Consider the following 18,533-nt stretch of genomic DNA (forward strand, 5'->3'; position numbering starts at 1 on the left):
GGTGACTGGAAATGGAGGGAGGCAGTGGAGATAGGGGAGGCATGGGAGTTGTAGGGTCTCTGACATGAATCCTTAGCATGGGGCAGGTGGAACAGGTAGGGGATGGGACAGGAGAGAGAAGCTGAGCCCCCCAGTCTGGGGCAATCCCAGCAGATGCAGGAACACATTCCCTGATGTTCCCCTGCCCCATGTAGCCTAGCATAACCTGGGAACAACTTTGAGAATCCCAGTCCCACAGGCTCACTGTGCAGGAGCAACCCATGTCCACAGCAAGGACTCTCTGCCCCCCTCCCTCAGAAAGGCCAGTTCTCACCACTTCACTGGGGACACCCACTCTCTTCCCACCACTCTCCTTATGGCAGCCTCGGGTACAAGGGGGAAAACCATCCTGGGCATCTGTGTGTGGCCAGAGCTCCCACAGCAGCAGCAAGGTGAGCCCGGGGGGAGCCCCCTCAGCCCACACTAAACTCCAGCCTTCCAAGAGGCTGCCTCCACTCCTTGTGCTCACCCAGGGGCTGGCAGAGAGAGCACCAGGACTCAGGGCAGAAAGTGCTTTCCCCACATCATCCACCCTGCTCCTGGAGAGGCAAAAAACCAGCAAGAAGCACATTTCCTCCAGTTCGAGCACCAGTGGTTGGCTCCATGCCCAGCCTGGGGATCCTTTTCTTAGTCATCGACAGTCCACCCCACTTTTTTCAGCAAGCATTTTGGGACAAAACAAGTGGTGTGTCACACTTGGGGATGCCCCAGGGTACTTGGCATCACCTGCCCTGTTGCAGGTGACTACTACCAGAAGAGTAGTCAGTACTGGAGGTAAGAGGGTTGTGTGGAAAAGTGTCCCTTGGAGGCTGCAGTGGCAGGGGCCTGGACACAGTCAGGAACTAATGGCAAGTGCTGACTTGCTGGGTTTAACCATTTTCTGCTACAGGGAGGCAGGTCCATGTTCCTGACCCAGAGACATCAGAGTAAACTGGAGAGATGAGGTCTACACCAGGGGACCAGAAAGAAAATAATATTATTGAGATACTCAAGGCTGTGAGAAAGGGAATCCAGGTGTGAAACTGGACACTTGGAAGTAACCTGTGGAGGGGCCCCAGATCCTGGCCTTAGCTGCAGACAGAGTAGCTTTGTGCAGGCACACGAGAGCCAGTGTGCAGCAGAGCATGCCAAGGACAGCTGGACATTCAAAGGGAGCTCGGCTCCCCCTCAGCAGAGCATGCCAAGCTGGAGCCCACATGATCCAGCAAGAGCCAGTCACTGGGGCAGAGCCTTGAGTCTGAGGATGCTTCCACAGGGAGTGACCAAAGGTGTCCCTGCACCACATTCAGCTTGTCCATTTTTCCCCTGTCATGGCAGTTATTTTAGTTGGCCGCTTTTGCCCTGGTAAGTGGGCAGCAGCCACCGGCCCCATGGGCTGCGTGTGTGCAGGACATCACGTCTGTGTGTCCAGGGACGTGCTGCCCCACCACTGGGGTCTGAGTGTGCACACACTGCTCCAGCCTAATCAGGACAGTGCAGGAAATACGTGCAATATTGCCGCAATTCCTGACATGTCCCCACCTGCCTGTCAGTGGGATGTTCGCTAGTGGAACGTCAGTGCAGTGGGTGCTGCTGTTCGTTCCTAGAACAGTGTTCTTGGTTCCTAGACCAGTATCTGCTCCCCCATCCGTCCCATGCTGCCTGCACTCCTGCTCCCACTCACGTACTGGTTCCCGTTAACCTCACAGGAGTGGGGTTACACTCTCTCCACGAGGATCTTTTCTTTTTTTTTTTTTTTTTTTGCCTGTTGTGTCTCAGGTTTTCTGTCTCTTCTACTCCCTGGGCAGCTGCGTCTCCAGCTGGGAAGGAGGTGGCTTTTGTTCCACAAGAGCTCAAGTGGGGTAACGGCTCAGAAATCGGTGTTGGATCAAGGGTTGGACCGGATGACCTCGGAGGTCTTTTCCAACCCGGTTGATTCTATGATTTCACCGACAAGAAACCATTTTTTTTTTTTTTCACTTTCCAAGGGGCCCCTCGGAGCCGCTCCGGGGCAGGTGATGCTGCTGCGGCGGCAGAGGAGATACCCTTTGGGGGGAACACCCAGGGGCACCGGCGGGGTCACAGCCGAGGCCGGGGCGCGCTCCCGTGCACGGCCACGGCCGGGCTGCCCCCCCACGCGCGCTCCCGCCGCCCTGCCCGCGCGCTCCCGGTGCCGCGCGCTCCCTGCCCGTGCCCGTGCCCGTGGCCGCGCCTGCGCGGAGCGCGGCGGCGTCATGGCGGTGCCGGGCGGAGGTGGGACGGGCCGGGATGGCCGGGAATGGAATAGCCGCGGGTGGCGTGGGGCGGTGGGTCCCCCCACTCCCTCTCCTCCTGGCAGCGGGTCCCCGGGGCTCCCCCAGCGCGGGGGCACCGGGCCGTCCCCGGTGGCACCGCGCGGCGGTACCGGTGCCGGGCCTGGCCCCGCCTGAGGGCCCGGGGGGGCTCCCGGCACAGCGCCCCCAGCACCGGCCGCGCCCTTCGGGGGTGAGGGATCCCGGGGACGGGGGCTGAGGGACCCCGGGGACGGCGGCTGAGGGACCCGGGAGTCCCCAAAGCCCGGGGCAGTGCCAGGCCCCGTGAGCTGTGGCTGGACGCGGGTCCCGTGCCCCGGGGCGGCTGCAGGGGGCCGTGGCACGGTGGTGCCGGCACTGAGCCTCTCCAGCTGCCCGCAGGTGCGAAGGACGACTCGTTCAACGTGCTGGACCTGGCGGAGTACACCAAGAACCGGCCCTGGTGGCGCAAGATCTTCGGCCCCAGCTCGGGGTCGAGCGCTGAGAAATACAATGTGGCCACGCAGCTGCTGATCGGAGGGCTCACGGGATGGTAAGATGTGCTGGGGTTGCCCTTGCTGCTCCAGGCAGGCACTGGCTGGGCTCTTGGGAACACGCTGACAGGTGCAAGGGGGCCATCTGGCAGTCATTCAGAGGAGGCAGGTGTCCAGCTTGCTCAGCCTGCTGTCCCCTGGCATGGTCTGCTGAGCTGGGGGACGTCTGAAAAGCTGTCTCTAACTTGGAGCTGAAGACCTGAGACTGTCTCCTCAGGAGGAAAATTGCACCAGTCTTTATTTTTTTTTCTAAATTCTGGCATAGGGTGGTGGTGTTGAATTTAGGACAGGCAGATATGAACCCCTTGGAACAAGGATGCCTTCTTATCTGGAGGTGCTTCAGGCATCTGCATTAAAACCTCCCTGAGGTCATGGTTCCCAGGGTTTCATGTCACTTGCAACAAGTTCTAGGGCTGATGGAGTGTGGCTCTATTTGCAACCTCATTCCCACACCATTGTTTGAGTTGAAAACTTTGTGTACTCACACTGCTTTCCTTGTTACCATGCCCGTTATCTTCACCTGGCACCAGGGTAACTGTTTAACTTCATTTTCTGATGGAAGTGAGAGCTGGCCACCTCTCCCTTGTACCTTCCCTACGTGTATTCCAGAGTGGGTAAAGGCAGGTGCCTGTGGTGTTTGCAGTGTTGATAAGGGAACTGTGTTCCAAACGAAGTCTAGTTTGGGTGATACAACACCCCAGCCCTTTGCTGCATGACTGAGCAATGGGGTGGTGCTGGCTTGAGTTCTGGTAGCTGCGGTAATGCCTTTCATGTTGGGAGCATGTGACCCATTTTGGAGACCAGTATGGCTTTAGACCACTGCTGTCTGCTTGTTCCAGCATTCTCCTCTTCTAAGAAATGAAAAGGAAAAGCAAGCAGTTGTTTGGGCAACAGAGAAGCTTTTCTAGTGATCTGCTCCCCGTGCTCTGTCATGGAGCAGCACGTGTGCTGCCTAATTTCCCTTCAGAGATGATACTGGTTAAAAACAAAACCCAAAACAAAACCAGAAATCACTTGCTGATTTTGGTGAAATCACATGTTTCTGATTAGAAACATGTCTCTCTTCTAGGAGAAGGGTGGTGTTGAGGAGATAAAAATCAGACTGCAAAAGGCTGAATTGTGACAGCAGGAAGGGAAAAGCTATAAAGCATCAATTTTTGGCTGGGTGCAAATCCTTCTCTCTGACTGCACATGGGTTTCTTCTGCTGTTCATCTGTCTCCAAGTCTTGGGTAACTCCTGCCAAAGGCAGCCTTGCTTGTGGGAAGCATGATGAGGAGTGTGTGTTTGGTGTCTCATTCTCCTGACTGGATCCTGGTTGATTTGCAGGTGTACTGGATTCGTCTTCCAGAAAGTCGGAAAGCTGGCAGCGACAGCGGTGGGAGGTGGCTTTTTCCTACTTCAGGTGTGTATGAACAGCAGTCCAGGCTTTCCAGGAACTGTGCTGGTGAGGATGAAGGGCTGTCTAGGAATCACTGCCTATCGGGACATGTGGGACCACTCTGCCGGGAGCTTTGTGTGGCTGTGGATGTCAAAGGAGTGTTCCCCAGACCACATGGATACAGCAGCAAAGCAGGATCAATGTGCATAAACTTCAGGATTGCTAAAAGGTGCAGATCCACTGAGGGATCCATCCTCAGGCCAAGGGGACGAGGGGGCTGTTACTGCAGGGGCACCTGAGTGGAGCAGTGAACCTCAGCTGCAGTGAACTGTGGTGCTGCTGCAGGACTGTCTGCTCAGAACTGGCTAATGTACTGAGCCCTGTGCCTGTGGACATGATGTCCCTGCAGGAACAGCCCTGGATGTCAAGGATTTATCCGTATCTGTGACATGCTTCCTTCAACCTGGCTACTTCAGGAGTCTGGCCAGCACAGATGGGGCTCTCTGTAAAGCACCAGGGAAGAGGAGAGAAAACAGGGGTCTCTCTCTGTCCTCAGCCACTTCTCCTGATTTCTAATAACCCTGGCACTGAGGGAATCTGTTTGGATGTGGGCATCTGGCTCATACATCTTGCAGCAGGCAGAGCACCTCTTAGGCCCTGTTCAGCACTTACCTGTTTGCTCCTCAGGCAAACAGGTAAGTTTTGTGTGTGTCTCTGCTTGATCTGCTGAAAGGGAAAAGCTTGCTCTGAGCAGGGGGACTTCCACTGCTGAATCACCCTGAGCAGATAAAATAGTTTGAGAGGAAGAGGCTATTAATAGCTGTGTCCACCCACAGCAGCAGGAGAACTGCAGAGTCCCACCGATATCCATGGCAGTTGTGAGGGGGAGGTGATGCCAGCTTTGTGTTAGAGAATAGAGGCTGAAGCAGGCTAAGCTGCAGTGTGTGCCCTGCTGTCTGGGGACTACTGTGAGAGACAGATGTTGCAGGAGAGTTAATACAGCTCCAGGGGTGGTCATTTGTCCACTTTTTAAGCTAGTGTGCCCACTGGACTAGTGTGTGGGAGGTCAGGGAAGGTGAGTGGGTGAGGGGTCTGTTTAGCCATGGTCATGCAGGAACTTTCTTTCCAATCCTCAAAATTCTAGATTGCAAACCACACGGGATACATCAAAGTGGACTGGAATCTGGTACAACGGGACATGAACAAAGCCAAGGAGCAGCTGAAATTTCACAGCAGTGGTAATAAAATGCCTCCAGAAGTGAAAAGCAGAGTGGATGAGGTGAGACAACTCTCCCAAGGCTTGTGCTGGAAAACAGGATTGACTCCTGAGCTGTTACGGATCTTCCATTGTGCAAATACAAGGAGGGAATGCCTGCATGGCAGCAGAACTGGAGAGATGGCAAAGGCTGTGGGTGTTGTGTACCTAGACTTTAGTAAAGCCTTTGACACTGTGTCCCACAGGATTCTCCTGGAGAAACTGGCTGGATGGCCGGGCCTGGGGAGGGGTGGGGAATGGAGTTAAATCCACTTGGGGTTGGTCACTAGTGCTGTCCCAGGGCCAGTCCTGTTTAACACCTTTATCAATGATCTGGACGAGGGGATTGAGGGCACCCTCAGTCAGTTTGCAGATGACACCAGGTTGGGCAGGAGTGTTGATCTGCTGGAGGGCAGGAAGGCTCTGCAGAGGGATCTGGACAGGCTGGATCCATGGGCTGAGGCTGGATGAGGTTCAACCAGGACAAGTGTCAGGTCCTGCCCTTGGGTCACAACAACCCCCTGCAGCTCCAGGCTGGGGCAGAGTGGCTGGAAAGTGCCCGTGGGGAAAGGAGCTGGGGGTGCTGGTGCACAGCACCTGAACATGAGCCAGTGTGTGCCCAGGGGGGCAAGGAGGCCAAGGGCACCTGGCCTGTGCCAGCAACAGTGTGGCAGCAGGACCAGGGCACATGACTGTCCCCTGTGCTGGGCACTGGTGAGGCTGCTGGTGAGAGGGGAGGGGAGATCATTAGGTTGGATACTTCCCCAAACCTGAGCAGTGGCATCTCACTTGCCTTGAAGAATAGGAAGAGCCTGAGGGATTTCTTTTTATGGGGAGGGTAGGTGGGTGACCTGCTGTTGTTGAACATTGTTGCCTCTTCTCTCCCCTGCTTAGGTGATCATATTTCTGAAGAAGAATGTTATCCTGACTGGAGGGTTTGCTGGAGGGTTCTTGATCGGAATGGCATCGTAGAAGCTGCACTCGACTCTCCTTTTGTGCCCAACCTCCCCTCCCCTCCTGTACTGCTGTTATCTCTCACTTAGAAGTCAAAGGATGTTGCCAACAGAGTCAGTCCCTTCTGCTCACAGGTTCCAGCCCTTATTTCTTACAGTGCTGCTTCTGATTTCCACATTTTTCATCAGTCTGGGCTGTCAGTGTGCTGGGATCAGTCTGAAAGCTTCTGACTCCCAGTGTATCATTATGATTCCTTTCCCCACCGAATATGCCCAGTCCCAAATTTTCTGATGAGTTGCAGTCTCATAAACTTGTAGTGGCAGAGAAATCTTTTAAATGTGCTTTCCACAGGCGCTCAGGACTCTTACACGTACATTTGTCTGCCAGTATATGTGTACAACAGCTGTCAGCTGTTCACCCTTTAGCTTTCAGTATTCCTTCCCTGGTACCTGGAAAACCTGTGCTTTCCTCTTCACACAGGTGGTCTGTGCAATCCAAAATGTGGTTGGCTGTCCTGGGGCGAATGCAGAAGTGTCAGGGCACAGCCTGAGCTGTGTCCAGGGCAGGTGAATAAGGATTCTCCTGCCCTCCCCCTGCCATTGCACTGCACAGATGGCTGTTCTGCTTCCTCTCTGCTGTTAAATTTCCCTGTACTGGAATTGCAGCACTGCACTGCTGATGGAAACTGAGTCTCCAGGCCCTTTCCTCATCATGCATTCTGAAAGCCACCAAGCTCCCTGTGCTGTAGAGCACCTTCTCATTTGCCACCTGACTGCTCAGCCTTTGAGGGTCTCTCCTTCCAGCAGGCCCGTGTCTGTGTCAGGCTGGTATTTCAGCTGTGCCACTTACTGGAAATCACCCTGGGCCTCTGACTGGTGTTTCTGTGTCTGCCATGACCTTCGCTGGTCACTTTGGCATTGAAGAGCAATGGTGTAACCATGTGAGGCAGGATGGTAGACAGGAAATGCATCCCTGCTCGGGGTACGTTGTACTGGGCCAGGGTTGCCAGCTCTACTGGAGCAGGAGGATGATGTGAAATCTGGAGTTGAGTCCTTTACCTGTCTCTGCAGAGCACACACTCCATCTCCCTCACCTCTGCAAGCAACTGAAATGACAAAACTATTGGGAAAACCAGGTTGTAGTCTTGTGGGAGTGGCTTATTTACATACTTTCTGCCTTGGTTATGTTCCTTTCTTCTTTGTGTTTGCCATTTCCACAAGAAAGGCTGCTTGCTTAATCCCATCAGCTGCAGGTGATGAGGCAGCCAGGTGCAGAGTTCAGCTGTTTTTGGACAGCCTGGCCCAGTGCAGCTGTGTGCAGAGCAGAACTCTACTAGAATTTCTACAGGAGAAAATTACAAACAGAAATCCCTCCGAGGTATTCTGCAAGCATGGAGATTTGCAGGCCAGCACGGTGATGTCCTCCAGCAGGTACATGTGGGAGTTCTGGCCCAGAACGTGGGGTTTTATGGGAAAGTCAGCCCATCCTTCAATGGGAAACACGCTGGGAACAGTGACACTTGGGGGTGATTGGTTTGCAACACCTGGCTCAGCAGCTGCACCCCATTTCCAGTGCTCTGTGATGCGTTTTTGATCTGCTGCTGGTGCTCTCAGTATGGCTGGAAATGGGATCTTCCCCTGAGAGCTGCTGGAAGAGCTGCAACGGTGGGTTCTTCCACCAGAGGTTTTGGAATGAGCACTTGCATTTGTTAATTTTGTTTCAGCTCTGTTGATTGAAGTGTCAGGGTAGCAACACAGTGATTAAACTGAGGTTTTCTCTCCTTCAGAATATGAAAAGAGGCTGCAGATAACCAAGAGACACAAGCTGTGTCTTTGCTCCTGTTCTGCCACACGTGGCCAAGGAGAATGAGGGAGCATCTGGGCTCACATCCTTTTAACCATGGCCTTCCTAAAAGCCATCCAGGACTGCAGGGATGATGTGATGCAGCCAGTAGGTCTCCAGTAGATTGGTGTTTGGCAGTGGAGTGACAGATGATGGTGGTGGTTTTTGGGGTTTGTTTTGTTTTGTTTTTTTTTCTGTAGTACCTGTGGAAATGAATGTTCATGAATGGATACATTTGTCTTGCAGGGTATCCCTTGTTCCTGTAGGGAAACAGCACTGCTGCCCTTTAGCTGGGTGAGCTGCATAGCACAGCTTCTTCTGAGATGCACTGATGTCCACAAAGCTCGCAGCAAATCACTAACAGACTTTAGGAATGTTTTCCAGGCTCAAATAAGTCGCTGTTTCTGCCCAGCCCTAGGGAAGGGTTCTGGAGTCCCAGTTTGCTGCTATGGAGAGAAATGGCCCAGAGAGGGAGCTAAAACGCCTCAATTGCTGCTGGAAGGAGAAACAAGTAGCAAGTTCTCGTTGAGTTTGCTGTGAATGTAGGCAGGGAGTGGACAAGGACATCGGGATGTGGCAAATCTTTCTGCTGCGCCGGTGTTGGGCTCGTGGCTGGCACCGTTTGATGCTGTGGGCTCACACTCAAAAGCTTTGACGCTGAATCAGCCTCTGTGGGGATGCATTTTCATTGTTGCAGGTGCCAAGATGAGGTGTCCCTCCCCTCCCCACTCCTGCTCCTTCTAGTCTTGTTTAAACAACTTCTGACATCCGTTACAGTGCGAGCAGATTTCAAACACATTAAGCTTTTAAAGTGGTTTTATATATTGTATGTAAATGCTTGTTGAAGTGATATTTTATTAAAACAGTTTTGCTCTAATAGCTTCTGTGTGAGGTCTGTTGGATTATTGGGAGCCAGCATGTTTTTGTCTCACTCTGTGTGTTGTGCTTGACTCAGGGGAGCAGCTGTAGCCAGTCCAGTAGCAGGAGTCTGGGACGTGCCCAGGTGGCCAAGGTGGCCAACAGCATCCTGGCTTGTGCCACAAATATTGTGGCCACAGGGCCCCCTTACAGGAGAGTGAAGCCAGGTGGGGGTCAGTCTCCCAGGTAACAAGTGACAAGACAAGAGGGAATGGCCTCAAGTTGTGCCAGGAGAGGTTTAGATTGGATATTGGGGAAAATTTCTTCACTGGAAGGGTTGTCCAGCCCTGGCACAGGCTGCACAACAGAGCAGGGTGGAGTCACCATCTCTGGAGGGATTTAAGAGGTGTGCACATGTGGTGCTCAGGGACATGGTTTAGTGATGGGCTTGGCAGTGCTGGGGGAAGAGTTGGACTCGATCTTAAAGGTCTTTTCCAACATAAATGAAGCCGCCACCCTTCCTTCTATATGGGTAACCATGGGCTGCCTTAATAAATTCCTCTCCTTGATCATCCTGGCACCAATCACCTATATTCCCAAGAAGTGGGATGCTTCTAGGGCAGGAGGTGATTCTGTTGCCAGCCTGGGTTCAGAACCTCTGCTGAGCAAGTTTATTCCACCCAACTAGAAAATGGGCATGGAGAGAAGGCTTTTTCTTCTTCATGGGTGCAACAGAAGCCTAAATATATATTTGTATTAGTGACTTTCTTTTCACTGTTCTGCTCAGGTAGGGCAAAATGAAAAAATTAGCTACTTGTCAGCATTTGAGCTGCTTCACAACATTGTCATAATTTTCCCCTATTTTTCAAGGGTACCAAACCCCCCTGTTTGGTCTTAAGGGATTATTTTTTTGGGGGGGAGGGCAGTGGGAAGGGAAGACTAGCCCTAAATTATTCTGATCTTAGGCCCCAGTTATGAAAATATCAAGCAGCTTCTATTTAAACATGATGATATCACATGTGGCTCTGGCAGCCACACTGCCCAACAAACCAACCAAGCCGAGACCACAATTTGTTCCAGTCGTTTATTTTGTATCATGGTATTTCAGAGTCAGTGAATACAGATGGTTTGCTCTTCTAGGCTTCAATACACACAACTATTGTGCCTAGACCTCAGTGGTCTGTTTATAGAAGCTGTATTTCATAAGTAAGTTGTAGTTGCTCACAGCACAAAGTCCTTGACGGCTAGATCTAATGACAGAGTTAGGGCCTAGTGGGTGTGGAGCCTGATATTGAGGTGCCTGGACTCCTGCTACAGGGGACAGCGAGACAGCTCTGAAGGGTGGTGCAGGAACCTGTCTACTGAGCTCTTCCTACAGGTCACAGGAAATTTCTGCTGCATGGGCGAGAGCTTCTGGAAAAGCCATCTCTCCTGGGGTCCAGACACAGCCGGATTGTGGGTGAGTCTGGAATGCTGTGTGGAAAACCAGTGCCTACAACTGCTTGTTCAGTAAGCAGCGCCTAAGTCAGTTCTTGGATCTAGCCCAGGGCTCTGTGATAGGCCTTTGGGTTTCAGCAGGTTGAACTAGACTGGGTTCATAACATATTGCTTAAAAGGTGTTCAATTAGACATAATTTATAAATTTTGTATCAACAGTCAGATCTTTCAAATGAATATTGCTTTTTTAAAAAAATATCCTATCCCTGTAGCAATCCCTGAAATAATGTTCCTGTAACATCTTTGTCATGCAAATAGCAGCGTGTAGGCAATTCAAATATAAAATAAACAAGTCTGCCCAGTGGCAAAGGGAGGCACTTAGGCAAAGTGACTTGTAGTCACTCATGATCTATGCAAGACTTAGGAACAATCATCAGACCTGATTCCCACTCTTGAGCTTAAACCACTGGACAGGCAAATGTTGTCTGGAACTACTGCATGATGGCAGCAATACCTTTGTTGTGTGAAGATGGGCTTGTTTCATGTGTCACATTTAAACTCACTCTTCTGAGCTCATTTCCTGTACCTCTCGCTCCAGGAGCCAGAATAACTTGGTTCCAATTCTCCATTTTAAGAGCAAGGATGGATCAGAGTAAGGTAAGCATTCTAAAAACACTGAGTTGACTTTTCACAGGTGTGATGCAGAGGCAACATAGATGATGTTTTCGTATAGAAGGTACAGTTTGTTAACCAGGCCATCTGTTGGTACTGTTATACTTTTTGGTGTGCCGAACGGTGTGTTCTAGGAGCAGTCTGGCTCTCCTGAAAGTCTAAAGAAGGCTTGAAAAAAACACACACGAGCTCTGCAGGTGAGTCCATGGCTCCAGCACCCGCTGGAGCTGCATTGTGTTACTGAGGTGGTGGGGGAATTCCTTCTGAAGTCACCTTTAACTTCTGTCTCTGCCTTTCTTCTCTCTCAAACCCTGAACAACAGACGGATCTGCCCTGGGTGTAGCGGGCGCAGCACTTCCGCATCTCCTGAAGCACAGTTTCACACTTGGACTCCAGGTAGTTGTTCGCTGGAAGAGATGAAGGAGACACTGAGTCTGCAGAGAGGAACAGGCTTTGTTCCCGGAGGGCACACACCCAGCCCAGCTCCTCAGCTGCTGGGCAGCAGGTTTCTCTGACAAAGCAAGAGCTGCTTACAGGCATTTCATCGTTTTCTCTGCTCTACAAAAATCTCTCTTTAGGTTCAGCTCTCTAAAGCTTCGGAGAGAAGCCCTGCAGGGATGTGAGCAGGCTGAGTCTGGCTTGAATTAATAAGCACCTGCCTGTCTGCCTGGGAACACAGGGCGGGCAGAGCCACCCACGCTGCCCTGGATGAGCTCCACAACCACTACGTAGCTGCCTCGCCCCCCACCCCCACCACTGACTTTTAAAAGACTAAAAGAAGCAACAGCAGCATAATGTGAGACACACAGCACCCACTGGAGAACCCACAAAACCCAGAAGCTGGACACCTTCTGGTTAACGAGCAAAGCAGACTGCTCTGACCACTGGGCTATGAATTCCCTCACTGGATTGGTGAGTGACACAAGCTCAGAGATCACCCCTGAGAAAAAGGTGATGGTGACGTTACTGCTTTGTGCAAACTGGCAGCCCAGGAGGCAGGGCAAGCCCTTGGAGAGGAGAGCTGATCTCTCTCTGCCATAACCTGCAGTTATGATGAGTATTCCAAGGCTCTCCTAAAGGCTCCTCTGCCTTTGCAGCTTTGTTTCTAAAACTGTGGCTACATACAGACACACCCTGTCATCTGTCAGGGATGCAGTCCTGAAAAGGCAACACGTTAGTCATACAGTGGATAGCAAAACACAAAAGAGATTTACAGTGGGCATTGAGTCTCACAGAGGAAGCAGGCAAGATCTTTTGGATCAGTGATTCACTCCAAAACCAGCCTTTGAGGAGCATCTCCCAAAGGTGGGGCTTCTGCCCTCCATCCTCTGCACTGTGTACACCAGTATTGCTCAGTTAAGGATCTGTACACATCTTCTATCACATTAATTTTTGCAGGGAAAAATTGCTTTGCTCTCTGTCAACTCAGCTGCTTCATCTGTGCATGACAGACAACTCCCCAGCACAGTAACACATAAACAGCAGCACTCAAAACTGTCACCTAGAGAAGTGGTGACAGTGGAGTGTGTAGAGCCAAAAGAGCTTCTCTGCTACCACTGAACCACTCAAATCAAAACTGTACACAAACCTACACAGGCAAAACTCTTGGGTTGTTGTGTTGCCTGCACAGATTGCAAACACTGTGTTTGCTGCAGCCTGCAAAGCCACCCCTCTGCTTCCCCAGCAGGACCCCCTCCTCACTCCCTGCTCTATTTTAGTTAACCTGAGTGTAATCTGCAAATAAATTAAAGGCACAAATGAGTTGCTGTGGAGCTGGCCTGGCTTATTCTAGCTGTGGCATCACCAGCCTCCTGCCTCATCTCTCCTTCCTTCTCAGGGTGAAAGGACAACAAGGTTAAGTTAAAAGAATTAAGTTCCACCAAAAATCAGGACACCAAAGACAAAATGACACTTGGTACCTTGCAAGCATTTCTGTATTTCACAGGCTTGTTTCTGGCACGGATCCTTCTTGGACATGTTCAGAGAACTAAAATGATAGGAAAATGTTACTGTAGAAACAAGGTGCTTTTCAGGGGGTGGGGGGAAGACAGTGTCTTAAAGCCAAAGCTTTCAAGAGGTCCCAATTTCCCCCACGGTCACCATTCAGAAAACATCTATTGCTGCTTGCAGATGACAGCCAACATACACAAGAACTCTCTGTGTCAGGCTAAAAGATGATAATGTGGACAATGAATATGGGAAGTTTTATGTTGCTACATTTAAAGGCCTTTTTCTTTTCTCTGGTCACAATGTGTCTTTTTCCACTTGGATGCACCAAGATTCCAGCAAAGATTCAAATTAACATGGCTGACTGGTTTTTAACAGTTCTGTGTCTCTAGACCTTACACTAAACCACATATTTAAGGGAAGGCCTTCTCTGTGAGCTCTACACAACCAAGGATTCGGTGTTAGTCATGGAACAACAGCTGGAGAAGGCATTTAAAAAAACAACCAACCAACAAAACTTAGATGTATATGCCCCATAAAGCCAACAAGGAGGGCTTTTTTTGGTTTGTTCCAGGAAATTCCCTCCCTCTGTCCAAAAAACCCCACCACCAGATTGGAGGGCAGCTCCACCTTGTTCAAATCCCTAGAAAGCAGGATTACAGACACTCAATTTGACTTTCTGTAGCTGTGACACCTGTAACTGTGATCCTCTGTGACAGATACAAAGCCAAGCAAAAGCTGGTGGTACGAGCAGTTGAATGGGAGACCTCAACAGGAAAGCACCAATCTCACTGGAAGTGGTGGTGGGAGTTCAGCTCCCTCTGAGCCACAGTTCAGCCTCTGCTCAGAGCCAGGGAGCTGCTGCCTTTCCAATTTCTGACAGGTCACCAGCCCACAGCACTTTTCAGTATCACTGGGGCATTATTTCCAGCATCCTGGCCAAACTCCACTTGGGGCAATTACATTCTGCCTACCTAGAACTCCCCCTGACGTTTCACTTGGTCACAATACTCCTCTTCACTGCCTGTCCTAAACTCTTGTGTGATGTTGCTGTGTGTTGTTTAACTGCTTCCACCTCAGAGGTGGCTGCATTTCAGTGGAGAGAGAATCTTTTATTGTACAAAACAGACAATGGCATCTTCCTAGAGCCACTGCTCCTGAAAGACAAAAATTCATATTAAAGAAAGACTGGGAGTAAACAGTGCACAGTACAAAGCAGGGGTAATGTCTGCACATACCAGATTAATCCCCAGGCACGAGTTTAAGCAGCAGTTCTTCAACACCACCAAGCTGTAAGTGACAAGGAAAAGTTCAATACGTCTACAGTAACTGTGCTTGAGCTAATGGACTTCAACAAAACAACAGTCCTTTGCCGTCCCTCAGGGATCTCAAACGACTTCACAAACAGGCATGACTATGGTCTATTGTTGCCACCATCCTTACCATGAGATGGTGCTCTATCTCCCAAACGCGAGAGTTACTATCCCTGTACTGCTCACCCTGGGACAGCTGCCACATGTGAGGCAGCCGGGATGGGGGGAGCTGGCTGGGTCGCAGCGCCTCACCCAGGGGAACCTGAACTCTTTGGATCCGAGCCCTCAGCATACCTTCCTCCTGGGGGAAAGCAACAAACAGAGCAACAATCAGTTACCAGCAGTGCAGCAGAGGCACCTGAGACAGCAATGCCACAACCACCGGGAAGCTCAAAGCACACACTTGCCTCTTCCGCAGCCACGAGCCAGGTTTTGCGGTGCTCATCGCAGTAAACCCCCACGCGCCGCACCCAGAGCCGGACGGGAGGAGCGCCGGCCTCCCCCCCTTCTGCCATCCCTCGGGCACTGCAGGAGCTCAGCGGGACGGCCCCAGCCCGCGGGATGCGCGCATGGCCTCGTCAGCTCCGAGCACATCCACGGGGAGAGCTCCCGGACCTGACACGCAGCCGGTGCCTGGCTCGCTGGAGGAGATGCTACGGCCTGAAACGTCCCTAAAAGTCAGCTGGGGAGGCTGAGGTGGTGCCTAAGCCAAGAGAAATGTCAGGCCAAGTTGTACACCGGGGCACGGGTGCTGTGTGGCATTTGTAAGGCATTCTGGGGCAAAAGGTGCTATTGGTACGGAGTTAGACCCTGTGCATACTGGCTTTGCTCATTCCACTAACAGTCCTATTAACAGTCTTTGTGCAAAATGGGGAGGGGGGCAAAATAGTGGTGGTCTAGATTCCAAAAGCAAATCTTGTGACAAGAGGTGGGATGAGCTTAAGGACGAAGATCACTCTGGAGACAAAGCATGGAGCTCGGTGTGCACGACTCTCGCAGCTGGGGCTCGCAGAGCCGTCACCGTGCAGGGTCTTGGTCTCATCTCTCACAGGGGTGCCAGCACTGTCCAGTCACACACAAACTTCACAGGAGCAGCTCTGGAGACTCTTGTCATTCGGCTTTTAGCTGGTCACAGAGAGCCTCCAACACCAGCAGGGGCAGAGGAGCTTTGGGCATTGAGGTGGTTCCTGCTACTGGATTTTTTGTTTAGCAGCACGTTTATCTGTGTGCCAGTGAGGTCAAGCTGAGCCATTAGCAAATGGAGGGCGGGGGAAATGGTTCTCTTTTGAGCCCTAGAGGAGGTAATCAAAATGGTACAGTCTTCATCCTTTATCTAGGTTTAAAGTAGAACAAAGTTAAGCTGTAACACATACAACATCCTCCTGCTATGAAGCAGATGCAATATTCCTTATCCCCGTGAAACACAGTGGTCTTCTGAAAACTTGTAAGGTTATAAGGCATATTTCAGACAGGAGCAAGAAAATCTGGGTACAAAATAAAGGAGGGAAAGTCAGGGAGAGAAAAAAAAAATGTTATACATTGGAGTACATATATAACAGGAAATACAAGTCCATGTTGCTTTCCATATCTCACATCAGTGTTTCTCTATTTTTTGGAATCAAAGGAGCACTCAGCTTTCTTGAGAACAAAACACCAACCACGGATCAGCCTGAACAGCACTGTCACAGTATTTTCATTCCTAACAAAGAAAACTTTGAATGTTCTTTTATGGTTTCTTTTTTCTCCCATTCTGTTTTGTTTCCTTGCTTGGTGTGTGGGGATGTGAATGTGCACTCTACAAAGCACCACTGTTCTGAAAACCATCCTGTGACGTGGGGCAGCCATTCCAAGCAATGCCCCAGTAGCTGGACCACTGGCATTTAAAGAAATGTGATAGCAGGCTGAGAAGCCTCACAAGGCCTTCAGGAATCAGCTCTGAGGGTTAAAGGGACATTTCTTTAAGTCTTTTCCTTTCTGCTTTACCTGAAGTCACTTTACAAATTTAAATCCCTGTGTGGAAATCACTCTGCCCAACAGTGAAACACAGCAATTGCCACTGCTCATTTTCAGTCAGCTGAATGTAATCACCCCGGGTGGAATTTGGCCAGGATACTCTCCTACTCTGCAGCAAGCTGCCAAAAGTTCCATCATGACCAAAAATGCTCAAGAACTTGCTTTTATTGCTGGAATTTCGACAGCTCATCATCCCCAGGACCATAAGGCTCAAGAAAAACATGACTCAGTAAGTGAACTGTGCTTCCTACTGCAAGTAAACTCTCCTGGAAGGTCTCCTATCCAAATACTAACCTGGTTCAGCCTGGCTGAACTACAGGCAGGGGGGATAAAGCACAACATGCATGTTTGTGTTCACTGTGTATGAAGATGGCAGCGGTGACAGACCCAGGACGGACAGAACGAGCTCTCGTGCAGAGGACACTGTGCAGAATGGGCAGAGGTTAATTTGTGGTTCGCCCTTTGCCCCACCTGATTTGCCCCAGTTTTCCCCAGAACTCCACAGCTCTGAGTTCAAAGTTCAAAGGCCCAGTCTGGCCCACTTAGTGCCACAGAGAAAATCTTGGGGTCAGGCAGAACCGTCAGTTGGGGTTTGAGGTGGGACAGGCCTATCTGCAGCACCCAAACACACCACAGAAACAGGAGATGCCACAAGCACACACTTAGACACTGCACCTGGACACACACAAACTCCTCTTTCTGCAGCTTTTATCAGAAAGCAGCAACAAAGCCTGAAGGAAGACATGGGTGGAAGGAGAAATGAGCTTACTTATCTTTTAAACAAGTTTTAAACTCGGGTTTCTTGCTTCATAATCTGTTAAAAACCCACCACATTCAACACAAACCCAATCAGCTGAAATCTGCAGGACTGCAGCATCATCCTCTGACAGAGATTTTAATGTTCCCATCAACATAACTGTAGAAGGCTGAGCTGTCTAAAGGGTTGTTTGGGGCAGGTTCAAAGCCTGATCCCTGCAGAGAGGAATAATGCTGGCAGGTATTCTGTCCATCTCAGCATCGGTCTTAGAAGATTAATGCTGTTCTAGGATCTGGGTGGATTTCTGAGCCACACAATATATGGATAAATGTGAAAATGGCCAGAAGGAGGACTGCAGCTTGTGGTGAAGAGAATTTATTTGCTTTTAAATCAGGTACATTAAAATATTTTTATGAAAACAGTGAAAGAAATTGCTCCAGATGCTGCTTGGGCCACCCTAGAGCTGGAGCTCAGTGTGCTGAACAAACTGCACCCTTTATCACCTTCCGTTTCAAAAGGCAACTGGGTTAGACTGTTAGAAGGGTTCAGCTGCCATTTGGGCAGCAAGGAGAGGTGCTGCTGACACAGTTACAGCTCCCAGAGCAAGGCTGCCCAGCCCGGCCTTCTGGTGGGGTGTGAGAGCTCCCCTGGGGAGCTCCAAAGGTGCTGGGCTCTCCTGAAACACCCAGCCCGGCTCTGGCAACAAGTCAGGCATCTGGTGAGCTGTTTACTGATGTGGGCACTCTCTAAAGCTTCTTGCTGGGGGTCTGCACTCTACTCTGCCCGGGGCGAGCCCCTCTGCCCCCACTGCGCTCCGCCCGACCTACTGAGGGTACGGATGCTCACCGACCAGCCGGGCTGTCCAGCCGCGCGGCGAGGGCAGGTCGAGCTTTGGTGGGATCTGAAGAGACAGGGAGACAAAAAGAGGATGACATAATGCGGGGGGAGCCAGGGAAAGGCACGGGGAGGGCGAGGGGCGCAGGGGCCGGGCCGGGGAGCAGGCGCGGGGGGCGGTGCGGACAAGGAGGGCCGGAGGGGGGCGGGGGCGGTGGCGCAACACATCGGCAGAGCCCCCGCGCCCCTGCCCGCGCCGGGCCGTGCCGGCGGGGCTGTGCGGCGGCCCCGGGTGGGTGTGCGGCGGGCGCCGGGCCGGGCCCGCCATGACCTACCTGCACCCGCGCCGTGACCGCCGCCGCCGCGTGCGCCGCGCTAAGCCTTCCCCCGCCCCGACACCCCGCCGCCTCCCCGCACGCCCCCGGGGGGG

The 18,533-nt window shown here is 51.5% G+C and overlaps 3 protein-coding genes across 10 annotated transcripts; 1 reads left to right on the plus strand and 2 right to left on the minus strand.

Moving 5' to 3' along the window:
- Positions 1 to 2,212: 2,212 nt before the first annotated feature.
- Positions 2,213 to 6,652, plus strand: FUNDC2 (FUN14 domain containing 2). The gene is made up of 5 exons (XM_027690486.1): positions 2,213 to 2,271; positions 2,691 to 2,841; positions 4,170 to 4,245; positions 5,366 to 5,500; positions 6,371 to 6,652. The coding sequence occupies exons 1-5, from the start codon at positions 2,253 to 2,255 to the stop codon at positions 6,446 to 6,448; spliced, it is 459 nt and encodes a 152-aa protein (XP_027546287.1). The 5' UTR covers positions 2,213 to 2,252; the 3' UTR covers positions 6,449 to 6,652.
- A 3,548-nt stretch (positions 6,653 to 10,200) lies between these two features.
- On the minus strand, positions 10,201 to 18,485 carry CMC4 (C-X9-C motif containing 4). Of its 7 annotated transcripts, XM_027690592.1 has the most exons (4): positions 18,439 to 18,485; positions 18,116 to 18,170; positions 13,159 to 13,226; positions 10,201 to 11,646 (listed from the first exon to the last, which is right to left on the minus strand). In XM_027690592.1, the coding sequence occupies exons 3-4, from the start codon at positions 13,214 to 13,216 to the stop codon at positions 11,477 to 11,479; spliced, it is 228 nt and encodes a 75-aa protein (XP_027546393.1). In that variant the 5' UTR covers positions 13,217 to 13,226; positions 18,116 to 18,170; positions 18,439 to 18,485; the 3' UTR covers positions 10,201 to 11,476. The 7 variants fall into 7 exon arrangements, with proteins under 7 accessions (XP_027546393.1, XP_027546396.1, XP_027546395.1 ...); XM_027690595.1 differs by lacking the exon at positions 18,116 to 18,170 and having other exon boundaries at positions 18,439 to 18,462; XM_027690594.1 differs by lacking the exon at positions 18,439 to 18,485 and having other exon boundaries at positions 18,097 to 18,170.
- On the minus strand, positions 13,174 to 15,042 carry MTCP1 (mature T cell proliferation 1). 2 transcript variants are annotated; one of them, XM_027690589.1, is made up of 4 exons: positions 14,907 to 15,042; positions 14,630 to 14,800; positions 14,425 to 14,476; positions 13,174 to 13,226 (listed from the first exon to the last, which is right to left on the minus strand). In XM_027690589.1, the coding sequence occupies exons 1-3, from the start codon at positions 15,012 to 15,014 to the stop codon at positions 14,429 to 14,431; spliced, it is 327 nt and encodes a 108-aa protein (XP_027546390.1). In that variant the 5' UTR covers positions 15,015 to 15,042; the 3' UTR covers positions 13,174 to 13,226; positions 14,425 to 14,428. The 2 variants fall into 2 exon arrangements, with proteins under 2 accessions (XP_027546390.1, XP_027546389.1); XM_027690588.1 differs by lacking the exon at positions 13,174 to 13,226 and adding an exon at positions 14,284 to 14,343.
- Positions 18,486 to 18,533: the final 48 nt, after the last annotated feature.

Source organism: Neopelma chrysocephalum, unplaced genomic scaffold, assembly GCF_003984885.1.
Source record: "Neopelma chrysocephalum unplaced genomic scaffold, ASM398488v2 Primary Assembly neopelma1_81, whole genome shotgun sequence".
Taxonomy (NCBI): domain Eukaryota; kingdom Metazoa; phylum Chordata; class Aves; order Passeriformes; family Pipridae; genus Neopelma; species Neopelma chrysocephalum.

What these genes read in the sequence shown, in the direction of transcription:
- FUNDC2 (XM_027690486.1), top strand. An exon ending in ATCGGAGGGCTCACGGGATG is followed by an intron (nt 2,842 to 4,169) that starts GTAAGATGTGCT and finishes GTTGATTTGCAG; the next exon opens with GTGTACTGGATTCGTCTTCC. An exon ending in TGAAAAGCAGAGTGGATGAG is followed by an intron (nt 5,501 to 6,370) that starts GTGAGACAACTC and finishes TCCCCTGCTTAG; the next exon opens with GTGATCATATTTCTGAAGAA.
- CMC4 (XM_027690590.1), bottom strand. Translation starts at nt 14,944, where the DNA reads ATGAGCACCGCAAAACCTGGCTCGTGGCTGCGGAAGAG. An exon ending in GGCTCGTGGCTGCGGAAGAG is followed by an intron (nt 13,227 to 14,906) that starts GCAAGTGTGTGC and finishes CTATCATTTTAG; the next exon opens with TTCTCTGAACATGTCCAAGA. An exon ending in AATACAGAAATGCTTGCAAG is followed by an intron (nt 11,647 to 13,158) that starts GTACCAAGTGTC and finishes CATCTCTTCCAG; the next exon opens with CGAACAACTACCTGGAGTCC.
- MTCP1 (XM_027690589.1), bottom strand. Translation starts at nt 15,014, where the DNA reads ATGGCAGAAGGGGGGGAGGCCGGCGCTCCTCCCGTCCGGCTCTGGGTG. An exon ending in GGCTCGTGGCTGCGGAAGAG is followed by an intron (nt 14,801 to 14,906) that starts GCAAGTGTGTGC and finishes GCTTTCCCCCAG; the next exon opens with GAGGAAGGTATGCTGAGGGC. An exon ending in AGATAGAGCACCATCTCATG is followed by an intron (nt 14,477 to 14,629) that starts GTAAGGATGGTG and finishes TGTCACTTACAG; the next exon opens with CTTGGTGGTGTTGAAGAACT.